This window comes from Cryptosporidium parvum, chromosome 3, assembly GCF_000165345.1.
Source record: "Cryptosporidium parvum Iowa II chromosome 3, whole genome shotgun sequence".
Lineage (NCBI taxonomy): Eukaryota > Apicomplexa > Conoidasida > Eucoccidiorida > Cryptosporidiidae > Cryptosporidium > Cryptosporidium parvum.
In genome coordinates, this window is record NC_006982.1 from 191,769 (window position 1) to 212,573 (window position 20,805).

Sequence of the window (20,805 nt, forward strand, 5' to 3'; positions counted from 1 at the left end):
ACTTCCAAGCCTAATTCCAAGTTTAGAACTCACAGGACTAAATTCCAGGCCTAACTTTCAAGCCTAATTCCAAGTTTAGAACTCACAGGCCTAAATTCCAGGCCTAATTCCAAGCCTAGGATTTCCCACCTAAATCCAGGCCTAACTTCCAATGACTAAATTCCGAGCATAAATTCAAGTCCTAAATTCCAAGTTTAGAACTCTCAGGCCTAAATTCCAGGCCTAATTCCAAGCCTAGGATTTCCCACCTAAATCCAGGCCTAAATTCCAAGTTTAGGACTCTCAGGCCTAAATTCCAGGCCTAACTTCCAAGCCTAATTCCAAGTTTAGAACTCTCAGGCCTAAATTCCAGGCTTAATTTCAAGCCTAATTCCAAGTTTAGAACTCACAGGCCTAAATTCCAGGCTTAATTTCAAGCCTAATTTCAAGTCTAGGATTTCCCACCTAAATCCAGGCCTAACTTCCAAGACTAATTCCAAGTTTAGGACTCACAGGCCTAACTTCCAGGCCTAAATTCCAAGTTTAGAACTCTCAGGCCTAATTTCCAAGACTAAATTCCAAGCCTAAATTCCAGGCCTAACTTCCAATGACTAAATTCCGAGCATAACTTTCAAACCCAACTCCAAGCCTAAATTTACTCCCAAATTATAATAATTTTAATTGTTATAAAAAACAAAAAAACAAAACAAAAAATAAAAATCCCCGAACCATATTCTCATTCAATGCATACCTTCCTTTTTAAAATAATTCAAACTCTAAATTCTATTCATTATTTCTTCTAGTCTATTAAGATACAATTAGTGTATTCTTTATAAATCTTGTAATGAAGCTTATTATTTGTAGACCCTCCATTATCCAATTTCTCAAACAAATTACTCAATTGAGATTGGAAAACTTTTGTTGAATTTCTAGCAACTTCCAAAACATTTCCCAAGTCACTCTTATCAATTTCATTCAAATTCTTACTTGAAATATTACCCACATATTTCAATGTTGATCTTGTAGCTATTGTTATCTTTCTTATTGTCTCAAATGTTGATGAAAATAAATTTGTCTTTATTGTACAATAAAAAAATTTATTCTCATACATACTCAATGGAACTGAATTAAATATGTGATCTGCTTCAATATTTAATATTATTGTACGCCTTCTTGGTAGTAAAGAACTTGATAAAGCATTCAATGGAATTGGCCCATAATGTTCTCTTAAAGCAAATCCAAAAAAGAATCTATTCTTCCACTCAATACTACAAATTCTTTTTGTTAATAATGATTTATTATTTCTATTAGATTCTCTCAATTTACCAGCTTTTGATGTTTTATCGCATAATTCCATATAACTATTAATTCTATCATTCACTATTGAACACATCTTTGTATTATGAGATTCATCAAATCCCCATGAATCAATATTACTTAACAAATAGTGAATATCAACATATGATGGATGTGATTCTGGTAAATTATTAAATAATGTTATTATATCATTAAAGAATTTACATGATGATAAAAATGTTAAATATATTGCTTTCGTATTTATTAAATCATAATTACATTGAGATTCTGGAAATCTTCCTGGTGAAATTTCTGATATCTTCTTTCTTATTGCTCTTGATAATTCTGTTGCATTTGCATTTAATGGTACTTGATTTAAAGCATCATTCAAAATTCCTGGAATGTGAATAGAATTCACTCCTCTTATTGGATTCAAATCATTCTCTATTAAATCATTTGTTAATAAATTCAAATGTGATGTCCCACTTTTTCTAAATTCCATCTCAATTCTTTCATCAATATTTATTCCTTTAAATGGTATTATTGGTATTACTACCATATTAAATAAATGATATTCTTCAATACAGGTCAACTTTAAATGGCTTACTGTATCATCAATCAATACTGTTACAATCTCATCAATCTTTGATTTACTTCTTGTTTTAAATGGATATCTAAAATTATATTCAATCTCTAAATCTGTCAAATTATTTGAAATATTACCATAATAATATTCTTTTCTTAAAGATTCATCAGCTGAAACAATATGATCTCTAATTAATTCCATATCTTTACCTTTCCAAAATAATAAATTCTTTAAAGTTCCTGGACAATTTCTAAATTTGAATTCTTCTCCATTAAATGATATTGTATTATGCTCTTTAGCTTCAAATACTCTTTTAAAATCTTGTGTTTGTATAGAATCATACTTTTCTGCAAAGTATCTATCATATACTCTCATTAAATCCCAACAAGAATAACAAAGAGATTTAAGAAAAGGAGATTGAAGCTTCATTAAAGTACCTCTTCCATAAGTAATTATATACTGATCAAGAATTCTTGGATCATGTTGTTGTCTTTCTTTAATCATAAATAACAAACTCATTGTATAAGGATTAAATTTCCCAGCTCTACCATAAATAACACCCTTTTGAATAAAATTATAACTGTCCCATAAGGTTTTATCGACATCCCAAAGCATTAAAAGCCTGGAGTTAATATTAATCATTTCTTCAGTTTCAAAATCTTTATCTTCAATAAAATTCATAACAGAAGCATCTTTAATATTATTAGGATCTTCTTCATGATGGTTGTGAAGTTGATAATGATGATTACTACTAATACTATTACTATCACTACTCTCTGATTGATTTTGTTCACGATCTTGGATATCTAATAAAAACTTATTAACAGATGAGAAGCTCTGTACCTTAGCCATATCGTCTTTTTCTTCATTTTCTCTAATTAAAGAGCTTTTCTGCTGTTTTTTAGCTTGGCTCTGACCTTTTAAGAAATTTTTATCTTTCTCCAAAAATTGGTTAGATTCCTTTTCCGTAATTTTAAGCTCAAAAAGTTCTGAACTTGATAAGAAGAAATAGTCCATAGACTTAAGAAAATGCATTGTATGATCACATAATGCTTCGCATAAAGTAGTTCGACCAATTTTATCAGATACAGAATCTAAATTAGCCAAATGATGATCAGAATCATAAGGTATCAAACCACCAAAACAAGAATTAAAACAACAATCTTTGTAGTTGCTAATTCCTCTTGTTCCTCCATGTTTCAATATTTCCTCATAGAATTTAATGACATCAAATTCTTGGAATCCAGTACCAATTTCGGCAAAATTATCGGTTACAAAATCTGAAACTAGCATTGCAAGTATTGCCAATCTGAAAGGAGCTGGACCAGATTTCTTAGAAGAGCTTGATGTATAAGAATATCTGGTGTTGTTTGCTGACGTTAGCTTAACATCTTGATAGATTTCACAAGTACTTTTTTCTGAGGACTTAGCATCATTATTTTGAGCAAAAATATTAATAGCTCGAAATAGAAATGCAAATAAAACACAAAGTAAGCTAGAAGCTTTCATTTTTTTTTTTCTGTTAGCTTGAAAATTTCTCTTTTACACTCCCTTGGCAAATATTTACCATTGAAATTTAACAAAATGTTTGTTAGCCAAGTTTATCAACACATGGATGATGAATTAGCTAAACAAAATGTCCTCAAAAGTAAGTCTTTCAAGTCTTTTTTGTCCCTGAATTAATTTATTATTTTAAGGAATCCACTAAATTACAGAGCTTGATTAATATAATATATGAAATTAGAATAGATCATTTGGCGGGAAAGAGTGGTCTATTAAATAATTGAATAGGAACTATGGCAAGCAGAAGTTAAAAAAAAAGTGAGAATTGAGATCTAAGAAAACTAGCCATAAAATGGGGCTTTTTTTTTGTATAATATTGTAGATGACTATGTTAATTTTGAGCTTTTGAGAGTTTTATTTTGATAATTTTATGATAAGACTTGAAGAAGAGCTAAAGCTATATGCATAATTCACACTATGGCGGTATTGTAGTAAACTCCGTCATTAAAAGAGCATTTAAGGTCAATTTCAACAGACTTTACCATCATTTCGCTGTCATTTGAATTTGTAGAGAATGCAATAACTCCCAATTGGGGATTCTTTAATAATGAAGCTCCACCACTTCCGATTACATTAGTAATGGAAACATCAATTTCAAAGGAGGATTCCCTGTCTACAACGAATGGGACAGCTAGAAGAGTAGGAGGGATAGATTTGTCAGTTGTGTACTTTTGGGTAGGGTTATCAAAAAAGCTTTGACCTTCAACAGTAAAGGAGGAGTTCCAGTCGAATTTATCCATGAGGAAAACTTCAAACTCTCCATTAGCAGTGAACTTAGAGAACTCTATTTTTGCTTTAGCTGAGGTGATAGTATTTAGACAAGGGACTTTAGAGAAATCGAATGCAGCTAGAACAACACTGTTTAACTTGGCAGTTGCAACTGTGGAAGTGGAGCTCCAATTGGTTTTAGTAAGTTCTCCAAGCTTCAGATTTTTGAGTTTAGTCTCAAAGCTCCCTCCAGATATGACTCCATTAGAGAGGGAGGATCCTGGATTCCATTTGATCTCCATAAAAGGTAGAGCTAGGTTTATATCTTGACTTGAATCCTTAGATTTTGGAAAACCATAGAATGTGATAAGGCCTAGATTAAGTTTAGATTCGTTGATTGCTTTTTTAACCAGATCTAATACATCAACTCTGGTTGTCCCTCCAAGCTTAAGCTTGAAATCCTTGCTTGAGATTGCTGTTAAATCGTTTGAACTGGTTAAAGTGGAAGTTTTTAGAGTCTTTACAATACTGAGGGTATAATCGAGTGTTTTGTGGGTTTCAGTTAAGCTGTTTTCATTTTGATTTCCATTTTCGCCAGAATTTGAGCTTGAATTTGAGTTTGAGCTTGAATTTGAGTCCGAGGTTGAATTTGAGTCTGAGTCTGAGGTATCTATGTTTTCTGAAGAGGCATGTAATTTCTCTACAATGGTAATATTCATTTCTTGTAAACTTTCAGTGGTGATGAAAGGTATAGAAAACTGTGAGACAAATGCAGAATTGCCAGAAATGGACGTTTTATTTGCTTGAGTGATATCTTCAAAACCTAATGATGAATCATAATTGACAGCTTTTCCATTACTATCAAAGAAAGAAGTTTCAACAGAAGCAATATTTGGGTTTGAGAAGACTTGCGTGTTAAGATGATCCATAGATTGGAAAGTTTCAGAAGGATCAAACTGATATGTGATTTTGGCTTTGTTGAGAGTAAAGATCGCTCCTACGTAGTTTTCTGGTAGAGATAGACTAATGAATACATTCTCAATAGCTAATGTTGGAGATTTCTGGAATAGCCGTGTAATATCAACAATTAGGGTTTTAATCCCAGATTCTAGAGATAGTGGTACAGATATAGAGTTGATTGGCTTCTCAAAGCTTTCTCTAAACTCTTTGTAATTTAAATTAGTAATGGAGAATGTTGGCTTTAGAAGAGAAATTTGGATATCTGTAACAACTTGCTCAGCTGATTTAAATACTGAGATAGGAATGTATATTTTGGCACTCTTGATAGCAAATACTACTCCAGCCAATTGGAGTTGGAATCCAAAGATTCCTATTGCATTAGTAGATTGAAGGGAAGTAATTTGAACAAGGCACTGTCCTCCGAAGGTTTTTGGACAATAATCATTGAATCTAGCTTTAAGCTTATCATTATAATCTATGATAGATCTTCCAAAAACTGATGATGTCCTAACTTGAATATACTTACTCTGTTGAATGGCCTTTTCACCAATTCCTCCAAATTCGTAGATTGGAATCGTATCCACAGCCATGTAAAACCTAGCAATAGCAAATACATCCATGCTAAGGACAACTTGAGTAGAAGGAGAAGAAGGTAAAACCATGATAGATATTCGACTTAACTCAAACTCGTTGGGTAAGTAACTGAACAATCCAACAATATCAATAGAATAAAAAGTTTTACCTGGAATAATATTTTGTTCAATAGAATGGAAAGAAGATCCTCTAAGTATTGGAATAGTTTCTTTCCCATCTTCTATTTTTTTTGTTACTGATACCAATCTAACACTTATTTTGGAATTAACTTTGGGATCTTCAGTTCTAAAGATTACCACAAATTTGTTAATGAGTGTAATACTTGGTATTGCGGAAGTATCAAAAGTATATATAGCTGAACCAAGAGCTACATTTTCTTTGGACAGAGACAGTCGAATATTAGATGATGATGATTTATCATAATACTTAAAGTCAGTAGATATTGGATATTGTTCACAATCAAGATTTGGACATATATCTGGACTATAAACAATCCCCTCAGCTGATATACATCTAATTAGATATTCATTTGAGACTGAATTATATGGTGAAAGTGGGAATAAAGAATTATAGTCTGAAAAAGTCTTACTATTCAATAGATCTCCAAAAATAGTACTAACATTAGCTTTTGAAATGTCAATAGGTTCATCCCATGAATCTACTAAAGCATCGTTAATTTTCTCTCTTGACAATAAACTTGTTGGATCAAATATTCCAGAATAATCTGGAGCACCTTCTACAGCAGTAAACAAGACTAAAAACGGGACTATAAGTCCTGATAATAGTTTTTTTCCCATTATTTAGATAATAAGTATTCTCGTTTTTTCTTCTTTTTTCTTCAATAAAAAAACTATCTTGTATTATATTTCACAATTTAAATCCGTAAAACCTAGCTATTTGATAATAAATCACTTAAGATTTCCTTTGCTCAGATCAAGATTGTTTTAAATCTTTTTTCTGTATTTTCACACAATTCTACCTAATTTGATTTGGCGCCTTTTGTATATCGCAAGTATCCATTTAGTGGGGCTCACCAATTATATTTAGAAATGAATAAAAATGTGTAAATTTGACTTAAGTTATGTGATTTTCCTTTTTCTTAACTTATTTATTTCAATCTTTATTGATGAATATTTGCGTATTTGCTTAAATCCTAAACTTCAAATGACATATTCTCTTTAATGTTAGTTGGCTTTATATAAAATTATTGTTAAGTCTTTGATTATCTAATTTTTTAAACCAAATGATGTTTAAATTATTTAGTTTCTAAAGAATTATTTATTATTCTATCTTTTTAAATAGGGGGAAAGCTAGTATAATTTTAATGAAAAAGAAATTATAAAATTGTTATGATAACGTAATTTGAAGTCACCACCAGCAATCGGCCATACTACATCGAATATACCGGATCCCATCAGAACTCCGAAGTCAAGCGGTGTAAGGTTCGGTTAGTACTAGGGTGGGGGACCACCTGGGAAGACCAGAATGTCGATCGCCTCCTTTTTAAATTTTTTTTCTTACCATTTTTATAATTTTTAAAACTAATCTATATTGTACTAAAGGTGGGTAGTTTTACTTTATAACTAATTTATCTAGATAAAAAAAGTTTTAAATTGTAATCACTCGATTATTGCTCTATTTTTAATATTATAGAGAATAAATAGCGGGCTTCAAGGAAAATTATTCTTACTTTTCTATAATGGCTGCATGCAAGCAATATAATTAAATTTAGTGCATTTGAAGTTTATATTACGTGGAAAAAAAATGAATTAAAATGAATTAAAAATTATTACCGCCATTAATTTAATTAAAATTTTATTCTGAACAGAACTATAATACAAATAAAAAAAGTTATTTTGATTTATAGTAATTAACAACAATTAAAAAATAATCATTATTATATTAATCTCTAACCCTGAAAAAGGGGAAAAATCAAAAAAATTAAAAAGAGGCGATCGACATTCTGGTCTTCCCAGGTGGTCCCCCACCCTAGTACTAACCGAACCTTACACCGCTTGACTTCGGAGTTCTGATGGGATCCGGTATATTCGATGTAGTATGGCCGATTGCTGGTGGTAACTTCAAATTGCATTACTATATTAATTTTTTCATTTTTTTTTATTAATTAAATATATCAAAAATATTAATATTAGGGATCCTAGATACTTATTATTGGTTGTTAAAAAAAAAAAATTAAAGAGTAGAGAATGATTGAAGCATGTTTGAATAACTTTTAAATCAATTTGCTGTTATTTTCAATTATTTAATCCTACTATTTATTTAAAAGTAAAAGTTGCTTTTAGTACGCTTTTTCCTTATATATAAATATTCTTACATGCAAAATTGGTTTTTAGTTTAAAATACTCCCAATGCAAACTTCCCGCCTTTTTAAAATTATTAAAATATTTTTTTCATGAATCAATTGTAAATAAAAATGGATAACGGTTTTATTTAACCCGCCACTTTATATATTTAAAATGGAATTTAATACTAAAAACTAAACAAAAATAAAACGATGAAATTGTAAATATAACTTATTGAAATAATTCATTTTGCCAATCAAACAATAAGTTCTTTTAATTAAGATTAAATATTAGTTATTAACAAAATTAATAAAAATCTAAAAAGAAGGCGATCGACATTCTGGTCTTCCCAGGTGGTCCCCCACCCTAGTACTAACCGAACCTTACACCGCTTGACTTCGGAGTTCTGATGGGATCCGGTATATTCGATGTAGTATGGCCGATTGCTGACGGTACACTCTGGTGACATGACCATATCAATTTTAAATTATGATTAAAATACATAAAAATGGGGGCAAACCCCGTTCTAAACAAATTACAATTAATTAGACATAGGTATATTATTGTTACAATTGTTAGGTGCGGAAAAAAAAGAAATTAAATTAATAATATTAACATATTATTTTACTGCTTTAAAGTAGACATTACATAGAAATCGCAATTTTTTTCAGTAAAAATTTTTTGTTCGAGACAAAACTAGAGTTATCACAAAATAATATCTCTCGGGTATTTGCACTAATAGAAAAAGTTATCCATTTAATATTTGATAGGTCAAGATAACGATGAAGAATATTATTAGATATTTATTCGTTTTCATAGCAATATTTGCTTTAAACTCCTATTCCACACTTGCAGAAAACAATGAAGAAATTTTAAAAGAGCTAGACTTTTGTAAATACCCTGAAATGTATCCAGGAATTCACCTCCACTTCGGATATTGGGATGGGTTTAGAGGAAGAGGTAATTTAATCCGTCTTGTATTTGAACTTTCTCAACTCCCTTATATTGGGCATGCATTTGGTGGTTACAACCCCGAAGGTGCATTCGACTTTACAAATTGGTTTGGTAAACACAAATCTTTAATTTCACAAATAGACCCAAGCTCAACTCCAAATTTACCATTCCTAGTAGATTGTAGTAATACCAGTAAGACAAAGTTTATGACAGAAACATTAGATCTTATGATTTATTTGGCTAGAAAGTTCAATCCAAAACTTCTTGGTGAAGGATTAGCAATTCCAGAAAACCAAATAATGAGTGCCAGTATCACAGCAAATAATCTCTTTTCTGGATGGGTACAACATTTAATGGGAAAAGAGGGTTCTATTGAAGCTGTCTTAAATTCACCAGATTTCTTCACTGATGGTGATATTACTGGTGGGCCAATTATTACAATCTTCCAAGTTGAAGAGTTTGTTAAAAGTCAAGTACAACAATATGATGGCCCATTAACTTTTGGAAGTGATGCTACAATCCCTGATATATTTATCTATGAATTTGCAAATTTGATTAATACTTTGTTCCCTGGTATTATCAATGAATATCCTTCAATAAGAGGTTTAGTCGATGCTTTCAATGAAATCCCTCTTGTAACAAGATTTATTCACTCCGAGAGATCTGTAATCTATCCACCTTTAACTTCTGAGCTCTTACCTTTCCAATATTCTATGGCATTCAATCCTAGAAGAAGTTTCTCATCAGAAATCCCAAGACTTGGACAATATTTGGTATTTTATGGGCATTCAGAATCCACATCTGCTGCATCAATCTGTCTTTCCCATAAAGTATTCTCAACATCATCATCTAATGTTGATTCAGAAGAATTTAATGAAATGTATGGACTCCTTCAATTCCCACAAATTGTTGATATTGCAACTAGAGTGATTGGTAGAAATGCACTCGTTAGAACTTGGTATAGAGTCTTTAGAAAGCTTGGATCTACAAAAAATAGAATGAAGAAGAGTTGTGTTGCGATTCTGACATCTGGAAAGTATCATCAAGTCTCAATTTCAACCGAACAAGCCCAAGAAATCTGTTCCTCCTTTATTAACTGCTATACAAGCAGATCCACTGCATGGAATGCAACAAAAACTCTTATCGATGCTTCAAAGAGATTTAACTTCTTTGGTGGTTCAACTTCAGTATTTAATTCTGAGAGGTACTTTAAGAAATACATCACTGCTCCTTTGCTATTTGCAAAAGCTATCCGATTCTATTACACATCCAAAGTCATGCTTAAGAGTGGATCTTTCTCAAAGAAATCTATTGTTGAAATCTTGAATGAGACCCAGAAACAAGGTGCAGTCTCAACTTTCGGTTTCACTGTTAATAAAGAGCTTGCAATACAAATATGTACTGATTACTGTGCAAATAAGTTACCTCGTAAGAGTCTTTATTCATTCAAAAGTTCATACTCTATGCAAGCCTTATGTGAAACATCCTTTATGTCCTATTATCCAAATGAATCTTCAGAACTTGCTGTCGAAAAGGCTTCAACTTTAGTTTCTCTTCTCGATCAAATTTCAAATTAATTATGCTTTAAAGTAAAATAGCATCCTTAAACAAGGATAAGGAGATATTTTGAATATTTACGAAGAGAGACTTTCAATATTTAACTTTGCATTGTATTTCGATCAAGTTAGCTGGCTTTTACTCAGGTCTGATGACAATAGCTATCTCCTGAGTTCGTATGAAGGTTTATTTTCGTATATCCACTATGCTTACTTTTCTGTATTAACAGATTAAAATTTTGAAATATCAGCGCTTCAAGGATGCAAGTAATTATATTTTGCATTGTAGCATGCTTTTTTTTTAGCTTTTTGATACTCATTTTTTTCCCAAATTCTTATTTAACTCTATTGTACTTCTTCACTTCTTCCTTTTTTCCTCCTGATTTACATTTAAATCACGAAATCATGTGCTATTTCATTCTTATCTGGTTCTCTATTTAAACAATAATCTGAAATACCGTCCATACTTACAGAAGTTACCCATCCTGGATTGAAGAATGTACTGCACATATCAGCACTTATATTCATAAAACCCTTATTACCCCAACTCAAACCCCAACTATTCTTCATTATATAATACCTTTTCCCCGATTCACTTACTCCATATCCTATTAAAGTCACTGCATGATCAACTTGTCTTGTTCCACACCAAATACTTCCACATGTTGGTGGTTCATAATACCCCCCTGAATATAAATTAAATCCTGAAACCAAGAAAATTATTAATCATCTTATTAATTCCATTCAAAAACACTTACCAGGCATTAATGAACAAACACTCACTGTTACTGGCCCATAGTTATATATCGCATCAGTAATTACATCCCAAGGATCTTCATATAAAATGCTTGAACCTGTATAACTCCATTTAAAGTTTTTTATTCCTACACACTCATTGCAATTACTTTTACACTCTCCAAGTTTACCTGTTTTATGTGTTGTTGATGGATAAGAATCTCTTGTACATACTTTGGATTTAATTGCATAGTTGAATACCTCAAAAGTCTGTCCACCACTACAAGCTTTTACTGACCCTTTACTTTGAAGCCAACAATCTAAAGAATGTTGTTGAGAAAGTGGAGGAATCCGTTTTCCTAGTTGTCTACATGTTGCTCCTTCTATTGCAGATAATGCTGAGAAATTATAACAATTTGCACATTTTCCTTGGTTATCTGGGAAAGTAATACAACTTCCTCCATTCTTCCTATTTGCTTCATTACTTCTTAAATCAAAACTTTCTGGAATCCTAAAAGGAGAATAGAGAATTAAGTTCAAAATTATTAGTTTTCTCTTTTTTTTTTTATTAACTTTACTTACTTTGATGCCAAATTCCTTTTTACATTACCTTTATCCAATATTAAAGAATCAATCTTATTTTGCTAACAGAAGAAAATTCATCAAAGTCAAAATAAGAAAATCTCATTTTTTTTTTTAACTTACATCTTTTGCTGTAATTTCAGCCAGCTCCCCTGAATAAATATCCATGTTTGCATAATTCTCAACCTCCTCTTCTTTTGAAAGGGAATAATGAGTCAAGTCAAATTCTGCAGTTGGCATTAATCTATATGGAATATTTAAAATATAATTTAGGGTTAATTGTTATCATTATTTGTTTTCTTTAATATTTATCTTACCTTCTTGACTTATATACCATATCAATCATTCCAAAGCAGTGTTCAAAGTCCAGTATTGGTTTCTGGCCTAATTTCTCTATTTCTTCCCAAGTATTCCTACATATGTTCATCATCTCATCATTGGAATACTCTTCTAAGCTTGTCTTATTTAAAATAAGACATTGGAATCTCTTTGTATTTATTTAATGATTACTAGACACTATTAGATTAAAAATCATAAACTTACATTAATTATTGAAAGTATCATTAAGATTTGGAAAAGAGCAAAAACCAAAAATTGTGGATTACTTAAGCTTAAAATTACTGTCATCTTTTCTTAATTTACTGGTAACTTATTTTGAACTTTGTATAATTATTTTTTTTTTCAAGCTTCCCAAAATATTTAGGCTTTTAATAACCCGAGTCTCTCTATTTAAATTTTTGAGAATAATATTTTAATAAATTAACTCTTAATTTATTCCTCAAACTTAAAATATGTTATCTTTTTCTTGATCTTTAGTTAACTAGTCTCTATCCTCATTCCTTTTCCTCTCATACTAACAATAAACCATTTTTGTGAACGTCCGGGTCTAAATATATTAAATAAATTATTATTAAATATATTGGTCGAAAATTCTTCCATGTCATCCACATGCTTGCATTTTATGAATACATTGCATTTAATTTGGTTTTATACCGGTATTTACATGCACAATTTTTCCTCATTTCTGGCAAACCGCCTAAAATGGCGGGAGGACATCCCAGACAAATATTACTAGAAATTCAAAGGTATTTGTTTGCTGGAGTTGATTAATTTGAAGACAAGTTGAATTTGGTATAGACAGCCTGAAGAAGTTTTCACTAAAAGTTGCCTGAGATTTTTTCTGTGATTGATGTAATTCATCGATAATTTCAAGTAAAGGTGGGTATCCCTGGAGAATTTTTTAACCAACTTAAGAACTCAAAATTAATAATTAATAATAAATTAATTGCTTCAAATTCACTTGCGTTCAAACATTCAAAATGGATAGATTGGAATTTTTATATAAAAATATTAATGAGAAACAAAAGTGGGGTCATCCAAAGAGTGCAGGGCTGTGGAGCAAGCTCACACTGGGATGGCTTGACAAGTATATACAAAATGCATCAACAGGAATAAGTCACAACCCATCTGAATTCCCAAAAATTTTAGAGTCTGATTCGACTGTTCTTTGGGCAAATAAACTTGAAAAGGAAATCATGAAGATGAATTCTAATTTAAATAAATGCGATGACTTTAATGTTAACGTATTTAGAGCAGTATTCAACGTTCTAAGAGGTACTTTGTTTAGAATACTTTTTGGTAAGATTTTATGTGAAATACTTGGAATGTTTATTGCCGATAGGCTAAAGTTAAGTTTGAAAATGGTTGAGGATTTTTCTAAACTTGACAAGAACCAGGATGAGTATTATAATTCTAGAAGGAATGGAATATCTATTGCTATTTTAATTGGTTTTCTTCAGGTCTTGTTTGTAATATTGACTACCCAAGTAGGTTATTATATCTGCAGACTTACTGTCCGAATTCAGGGTAGTGTTACTCACCTTTTATACAGGTCGGTGCTTTCAAGAGGCATTAATAGAATTGAAATTATTCCAGATATTAAAGATTCTCAAAGAGAAGATACCACAAGTATCTATAATAGTATCTTGATTGATACGAATATTGTAGTCAAAGTGATAGTATCTTTGGTTGATGTGCTTATTATTCCTTTTAGAATGATTCTGGTTATTACTATGTTAACAAGAACAATGGGTGACTCAGTTTTAAGCAGGCCAGCAATGTTTTGTATTATCTTCATTTCACTACTAATTACTATATTGGAAATCTGTTTAGCCTTCTTTAAATGGACTTATCTTGTAAGAAGAGATGAAAGAATGAATCTTATGGACTATACCATTCATAATCTGTCTTCTATCAAAATTCTTGGCCTTGAAAGTTTGTTTTACTGGAAAATCAACAAATCTCGTATTAATGAATTAAAGTCCCGTAAAAGCTTTATCATCTTTCAATCTATTTCATCAGTACTATACTCTACTGCTAATCTAATTACTCAGTATACACTATTCAAGACTGCATTAATTTGTTCGGTTCTTTATAGTCTTGAAATCCCTCCAAGCAAAATTGTTACTTCTTATTACGTGATTGATATGTTTTCTCAAAGACTAGCAGACCTTCCTCTACTCATTTCAACCATTGTCGAAGGTAATAACTCTAAAATTCGTATGGAATCTGTAATTAGACAAGTAATTGCTAGAAACCTAGAAATCCAGGAAAGTATTAATAGGGATGCAGAATTCCATAACTCCGTCAAAGAACTCCAAAACAATGGCTCTTTTGAAAGTAATATCAACTTTAACTCCAATTCTATAGTTGATGATGGTAGTGTTGGAGAGGATTTCACAAGTTCCAGCTTTAATATCAATATTAATGAAGAAAGTGGTATCCAAAAGGCCAGAAGTGTTTCAGATAATACCATAGTTTTGATCAAGAATGTGGAGCTAATTAACGAACTTTTTGAAGATCGAATAAATATCAACCTTTTCCAAGTTGAAAGGAGTTGTCTAACTGTTATTGAAGACCATTCTTCAGAAAGACTTGAAATTTTTGTGCAAGCAATTCTTGGATACAATGACTATGGATGTCAAGTTGGACCTAAAATCAGCAATTGCACTGATTCTATCTTTTATATTCGAAGAATATCGTGCCTCCCTATATTCTGGTGTTCTCATGATCCTTGGATACCATCTGGAACTATTCGATCAATCATTCTTTGTGGCTCTCCAATGGTCAAAAATCTCTATAAGCTAGCGCTTTTTTCTTGTGACCTTAATGCTGACATATTTTCTTGGAAAGAGAAAGATCTTAGATTTGTTGATGGAAAGCAAGGACTTAGTGGAGGTCAAATTGCAAGAATTGGTCTTGCTAGAGCTGTGTACAAGTATCTCTATAATAGCCAATTTGACTCTGAATTTGACCATCTTTTCATTCTGGATAACTGTTTCAGGTCAATTGACGTTCCTGTTGCAGTCAATATAATGTTAAGACTATTTACAGGTGAAGAAGCAGTACTTCAATATGCCAACACTATCCTAATTATTTCGCCAATTTTAAAGGAAATCCTCTTTTCAAAGTCAGTAGGAACTTTTTCCTGTTCAATTAGAGAGTACAAATTCGGAAATGATGGAATTACTAAAGGATTTACCATATTCAAAAATAATATTAATGATATGAATGTTTCCAAATACTTTGGTGCAAGCAACAATAATAGCAGTTTAACCTCTATTGAAAGCCAGCAAAGTGATGACGAGGAGATTTTAAGGAAGAAGAAAAGTTCTCCAATTCAATGTTCTTTAAATGTTTCAGAAAGTGAACAACATCCCTTAAATTATGACTATCCTTATCCCTCAAAAACGATTTTACCTGGCAACAAATTGAGCTCCAAGAGTGACTGTATTTCTGAATCTGACTTGATTAAGGCTATCCAATCTAAAGAAGTCCTACCTCTTTTGGAAGACATTAATGAAATGGGTTCTGTTAGTAATAAAACCTATGGTTCGTACCTATCAAGTGTGAACAAAATCACTCTATTATTAATATTCATTGGAGTATTAATCACAGTTTTTGGAGGCATTTTAAGTCAGTTTGGTCTTACATATTTCTTAGATCTTATTTGTAAGACTAATAACCAGGGTAAGGATCTTGATATCATTAAAGGAAATGCTCCCATGAGTGTAATACCATATGGACCCTCTAGAAACATTGATTTAAGAAAACATGTTTCTAGATTCGTCCTAGATAAGTTCAAAGGTCCATTGGAATATATTCTAGGAGTTCAAATGAATATGAATGGTCAATTAAGCCTGAACACAAATCAACTTATTGGATCTTTTGGCTTAATGTTATTTATTATTATTATGGGTACCTTCCTTACATATGTACTTGAAGCTGTAGCTTGCATTCAAGCATGCAAATTCTTCCATAATAACTTATTATACAAAATTTTAATTAATTCATCTATTCCAACATTGATGAAAATATCTGCTGGACAAGTTCTCAATAAGTTCTCAACTGATGTTATACTAATTGACTGGAACACCATGAGAAGTTTTGGAAGAGTTACATGGGGTTTTGTATCTCTTGTGATGAACATATGCTTATTAATAGCACTGGCTCCTTGGACATTACCAATTTTCCTAATAATGATGGGACTAATTCTATTCAAAATCTTCCTTCCCATGATTTCAGCCAGTAGAAATTTACAAAGAATTAACTTGATAGCATTTTCTCCAATTTGTTCAATTATGTCATCTACTTTAGAGGGATCAAGAACCATTTTTCTACTTAAGAATAGCGAATACTTTGAAAAAACAGCTCTCAATATACTTGAATTCATGCAGAGAATCCGATTTTTACAGCATACATCATTAATTTGGTGTAATACAAGAATCCAATTCTTCATTCTTCCTATTTCAATCATCAATTCAATATTTCCATATATTACTCCATTTGCGTTAAGCTCCGCTGAAAATAAGATGCCTAACTCAATTTTCCTCTTTTATTTAAAGCTACTTTCTCAGCCAATTACTATTGCTTGGGGAATATCTAAATGTTTATCTTTAGCAGAGAATGCGACTTGCTTAATGGCAGATTATGTCCAGCTTGAAAAAGAGATGTGTAGTATTGAGAGGATTAATGACTTAATGAACTTCATTACTCAAAAAGATAAAGAACGCAATTACATACATCATGAAGAAGACAAAATTGAGAAGAATATGCTTCTTAGACTTAAAAACAATTCTACACGTAAATCTCTTTTCTTAAATAGAGATTCAGATCACACCAACTTCAAGAAGACTTACCATAACATTTTCGTCTCACTTCTTTCGGCTAATGATATGTCTAACCATAGAAATCCAGTTCTATCCATTTCAAATGTATTCATTAACTATGAAATTCCTGATAAGGGAAATTTATGTACGAGTTCAATTCTCAAGGATATTTCTTTGAAAGCATTCAATGGAGAAGTTGTTGGATTAATTGGAAGAACAGGGTCTGGAAAATCTTCTATTTTTAGCTCAATTCTGAAAATATCTCCAGTTATCTCAGGAACAATATCTCTGCTTGGCCAGCCAATTAACTCTATTCCAAGACATATTCTTAGAAATAAAATTGGAGTAATTCCTCAAAAAATGTGTATTTTACCAAATTGTACCGTCAGGGATGTAATTGACCCATTCAACCAATACAGTGATAATGAAGTTCATAGTGTACTTAAGATTTGTGGAATTTATAAGTACGTAATTAATACATTAAATGGAATAAATTCACAGATTTCTCTTCAGAACAGTCATATTAATATCCATGAGGAAGATCAGTCAAAACAGAAATCTTTACCACTTTGTCTAAGAAGTTCCAGAAATTCCAGTAAACCTCCAATATTTGTAATTTCTGAAATTTATCTTAGGTACCTTTACGCATGCAGAATAATACTTTATTCTAAAAACTACAATCTGATTCTGATAGACGAACCGATCATTTTCCAAGATGAACTTTCAAAAAACTCATCAATGAATGAGCAAACGATACAAATCATTGATATTATCTCAACTTATTGTTCTCACTCTGCTGTGATTACTATTTCCCACGACATCAGCATAATCAAAAAGTGCAAAAGAATTTATCATCTTTCGGACGGTATTCTAAAAGAAATATCTTTTGTTAAAACTCACTCTCTAAGTTGATGTTGTATTGTTAGTGCTTTTTTTAGATTTTTTTTAATTCATTTCTTTTTTGTTGTACTTTAAAGCTTCTCCTAGTCATTTGTGGATTACTATTTCCCCCTTTTCCGGCGCCTACATGCAATTTGTATTTAAGAGCGCCAATTAGTGTTAGAGGCTATTTTGAGCGGGAACATGCATAATAATAAGTGCAAAGCACAAGATCAAAAAAATAATAGTCGAGAATAAAAAAGAAAGAAAATAGAGAGAAGATGAAAAGATTGCAAAGATTCGAATAGAGATTTATGTGTGTTTTTAAGAAATATAAATTTAAAGACGCTAATTTTTTTCTTTTATAGTTTACTGGAGTATTTAATCAAATCAAGTGAAGATCTTAAAGTTAAGATTAGGGAAATAAAAGTATGAATTATTTCTTAATATTAGGAAAATTTATATTATTCTTAACAATTTTAGAACTTTTCATTGATGTTATATCAGCAGAAGAAAAGAACGAGCCTATTAAAGTAAATAATGAATCAGAAACTGGCTTGAAGAATAAATTATGGAATTTCTTATATGAAAGATCTCTTCAAGACACCAGTTTGGTGAAGTTTCTTCCTCCAAAGGTTCCAAAAGATTTTGTTTGCAATGAAGAAAATAAGTCTGAGTTTTTTAGATCATGTTTCAGAACAATCAGATTTCTTTTGAAGGAACAATGGAAATGCCATGAGAGCCAGAAAAAGTACAATAACCCAAAATTGATTCCAGGTATGATCAAGATTGGTGAAGATCTAAAATTTTCTCCTCCAAATTCTGATATAGAGAAACAGGAAACCTACGAAAATCTTAAAAATTTTTGTATTAAAAGCGTTAACAATTATTTCGAGGTGAAGAAGAACCGAGAAGATTTCATTAATAGATGCAAAGCTTTGAGTGTTAATCCCCCAAATATTAAAAATATAAAAAGATCTAGCTTGCCTATAGATGTGCGATGTCGAGGAGAAAATATGTTGGCTAAAATGGAAGAGTTGGATTATAAAAGAAAAGAAGCAAATGAGAATGAGAAAGAGTACTTGGAAAAGATTATTCGAGGAGAAATTGTTCCAGAGGAAGGAAGGGTACCCTTACAAGAGGTATTGAAAAGATTTGATTATGGAAAAGATCATGTTGAAGCATCTCAATTGGTAGAAAATCCAAACTTTTATAAGCAATGGATGAATCAGGACTTAGAGGCTTCTGAAAAACTCTCAGCTTTAGAGAAACTCAAAGAAAATCCCGGATTTGAGAGTTTATTTGGAATTACTAAAGACCAAGAAAATATAGATTACGGAGATCGTGATCTTTATGAAAAAAACGAATCCAATAAAGATTCTATGCCATTCAAGTTCCAATATTCCAATTATGCAATTCCTGGAACAAATAGAAGAATTAAAAAGAAAGATTCTTTAGAGATTCCGAATGATGATAATCCAGAGTTTAAATCCATGAAAACACCTCCTTACTATAGTGGAAGTCATGAAAATATAGCCAACAGTACAGAAATCAAAAAAGTCTCTATAAGTCCAGAATTTGACGTTCCTGAGACTAAAAACTCTACTAATAGCAAACTTAAAGATAACTCCCAATTTCAAATTGACAAAAAGTCGCCACCTCCTCCGCCACCCCCTCCTCCACCACCCCCTCCTCCTCCTCCTCCTCCTCCTCCTCCTCCTCCTCCTCCTCCTCCTCCTCCTCCACCTCCTCCTCCTACTCCTCCTCCACCTGCTGCTCCTCCTCCAGCAGCTGCTCCTCCTCCACCTGCAGGACATCCTACTGCTCCACCTGCTGCTGCAGCTGCAGGTCCTACTCCTGGTCGACCTGCTGTTCGTCCTGGTGCCATGCGTCCTCCTGTAGCTGTTCCTCTTACTACYWCTWCVYKYMHCDHYHCTCAAHHYCHBVCVCTBCVGCCVCYMCBBGBBVCBCCCHBRTVTBDHVCWTCTAHBDHBGHDCCBCHBHCBACCVHCBBCCHBCHBACBGVCDBCDCCCCBVCCBHTCBCBCCCCCHHCBHDHHCCDCHBCHYAACCDCCGYCHTCHHCBCMCBHTGCHBCCACTHHBCATBTHCBGAHGHTGVAHVGBCBCDGDRTACGGVYGVTGGHHGGDBSCTTGCTGCMGCYTBAVVGVGCVVCDBCAGHCBCVDCRYTKGAAGSYSYTSTTKWAGHHRSGKTMYRGCRKVSBCBYBDCMGCCGCHGCCTBCGBCGTCGCCBCTBHAGVWGKWDGCWVDCRVGGKCCVTCCDTDBAGTVVGWRAVTCCCDDCMDYCBTGTDDCATBDDTVYMAAVVTGHCAKVDDBDAGCGTGRWCCBAGAVRHDSDDABBCBGCTTVYCGTSVBAVGAGAMBGMRSCCYTGMAAVDGGVVGHGGDTTTYCTVAAMCHDDTAHDMBBCVGCGCBAHTTBAAAYDBTTGCDCTCMHRGATGDCDACVGHRSSMMMRMTCTSWTRATMRAYSGYCCAACAAAATACTATGGACGTCATAGGATGAATATATATGAGGATGAATACTTGGGAAATGGTAATAAAGGAATAAATCATCATGGAATGTTAAAAGCAAAGTATGATATGAACTTAAGATCCAAAGTTAAAAATCCAGATAGACTTGTACCTTTGAATGAAGTTTATGTATTGCCAGAAATCTTCTCTTCAAATAAAAAAACTGATAATTCAAAAGTTAATGATGAGACAGTTCCTAAAGGATATGATAGGCATGGGTTAATGGAAATACCATCTAAAGAGAGAATAAAGAAAGAATTTGCTCATAGATTAACTAATAGAAAGATCTATAGAAATCTACAAGACGATGTGAAACTTAATCCACTAAATGTTGACCTTCCAAGTAATAATAAAGTTTATTATGTAAATGTTGGTGGAATTCGAAAAATCATTCCAGATTATAATTTAAAC

General features: G+C 32.1%; 5 protein-coding genes and 3 non-coding genes across 8 annotated transcripts; 3 read left to right on the top strand and 5 right to left on the bottom strand.

The window, feature by feature from the left end:
* Positions 1 to 778: 778 nt before the first annotated feature.
* Positions 779 to 3,370, bottom strand: cgd3_650 (hypothetical protein, signal peptide; the record flags this gene model as incomplete). The annotated part of the gene is made up of 1 exon (XM_626650.1): positions 779 to 3,370. The coding sequence occupies one exon, from the start codon at positions 3,368 to 3,370 to the stop codon at positions 779 to 781; it is 2,592 nt and encodes an 863-aa protein (XP_626650.1).
* A 464-nt stretch (positions 3,371 to 3,834) lies between these two features.
* Positions 3,835 to 6,483, bottom strand: cgd3_660 (hypothetical protein, signal peptide; the record flags this gene model as incomplete). Its single annotated transcript, XM_626651.1, has 1 exon — positions 3,835 to 6,483. One exon carries the CDS (start codon positions 6,481 to 6,483, stop codon positions 3,835 to 3,837), a length of 2,649 nt encoding a protein of 882 aa, XP_626651.1.
* Positions 6,484 to 7,063: 580 nt separating this feature from the next.
* On the top strand, positions 7,064 to 7,183 carry cgd3_665. The gene has a single exon. It is a non-coding gene; the product is annotated as a 5S ribosomal RNA (ribosomal RNA).
* A 453-nt stretch (positions 7,184 to 7,636) lies between these two features.
* cgd3_666 lies at positions 7,637 to 7,756 on the bottom strand. The gene has a single exon. It is a non-coding gene; the product is annotated as a 5S ribosomal RNA (ribosomal RNA).
* A 560-nt stretch (positions 7,757 to 8,316) lies between these two features.
* On the bottom strand, positions 8,317 to 8,436 carry cgd3_667. The gene has a single exon. It is a non-coding gene; the product is annotated as a 5S ribosomal RNA (ribosomal RNA).
* A 335-nt stretch (positions 8,437 to 8,771) lies between these two features.
* On the top strand, positions 8,772 to 10,520 carry cgd3_670 (conserved hypothetical protein; the record flags this gene model as incomplete). The annotated part of the gene is made up of 1 exon (XM_626652.1): positions 8,772 to 10,520. One exon carries the CDS (start codon positions 8,772 to 8,774, stop codon positions 10,518 to 10,520), a length of 1,749 nt encoding a protein of 582 aa, XP_626652.1.
* A 369-nt stretch (positions 10,521 to 10,889) lies between these two features.
* On the bottom strand, positions 10,890 to 11,840 carry cgd3_680 (cathepsin like thiol protease possibly membrane associated, putative; the record flags this gene model as incomplete). Its single annotated transcript, XM_001388056.1, has 2 exons — positions 10,890 to 11,203; positions 11,258 to 11,840. Coding segments are annotated over 2 exons (897 nt in total), but the record flags the coding sequence as incomplete, so codon positions are not given.
* A 1,295-nt stretch (positions 11,841 to 13,135) lies between these two features.
* cgd3_690 (ABC transporter) lies at positions 13,136 to 17,896 on the top strand (the record flags this gene model as incomplete). The annotated part of the gene is made up of 1 exon (XM_626653.1): positions 13,136 to 17,896. One exon carries the CDS (start codon positions 13,136 to 13,138, stop codon positions 17,894 to 17,896), a length of 4,761 nt encoding a protein of 1,586 aa, XP_626653.1.
* Positions 17,897 to 20,805: the final 2,909 nt, after the last annotated feature.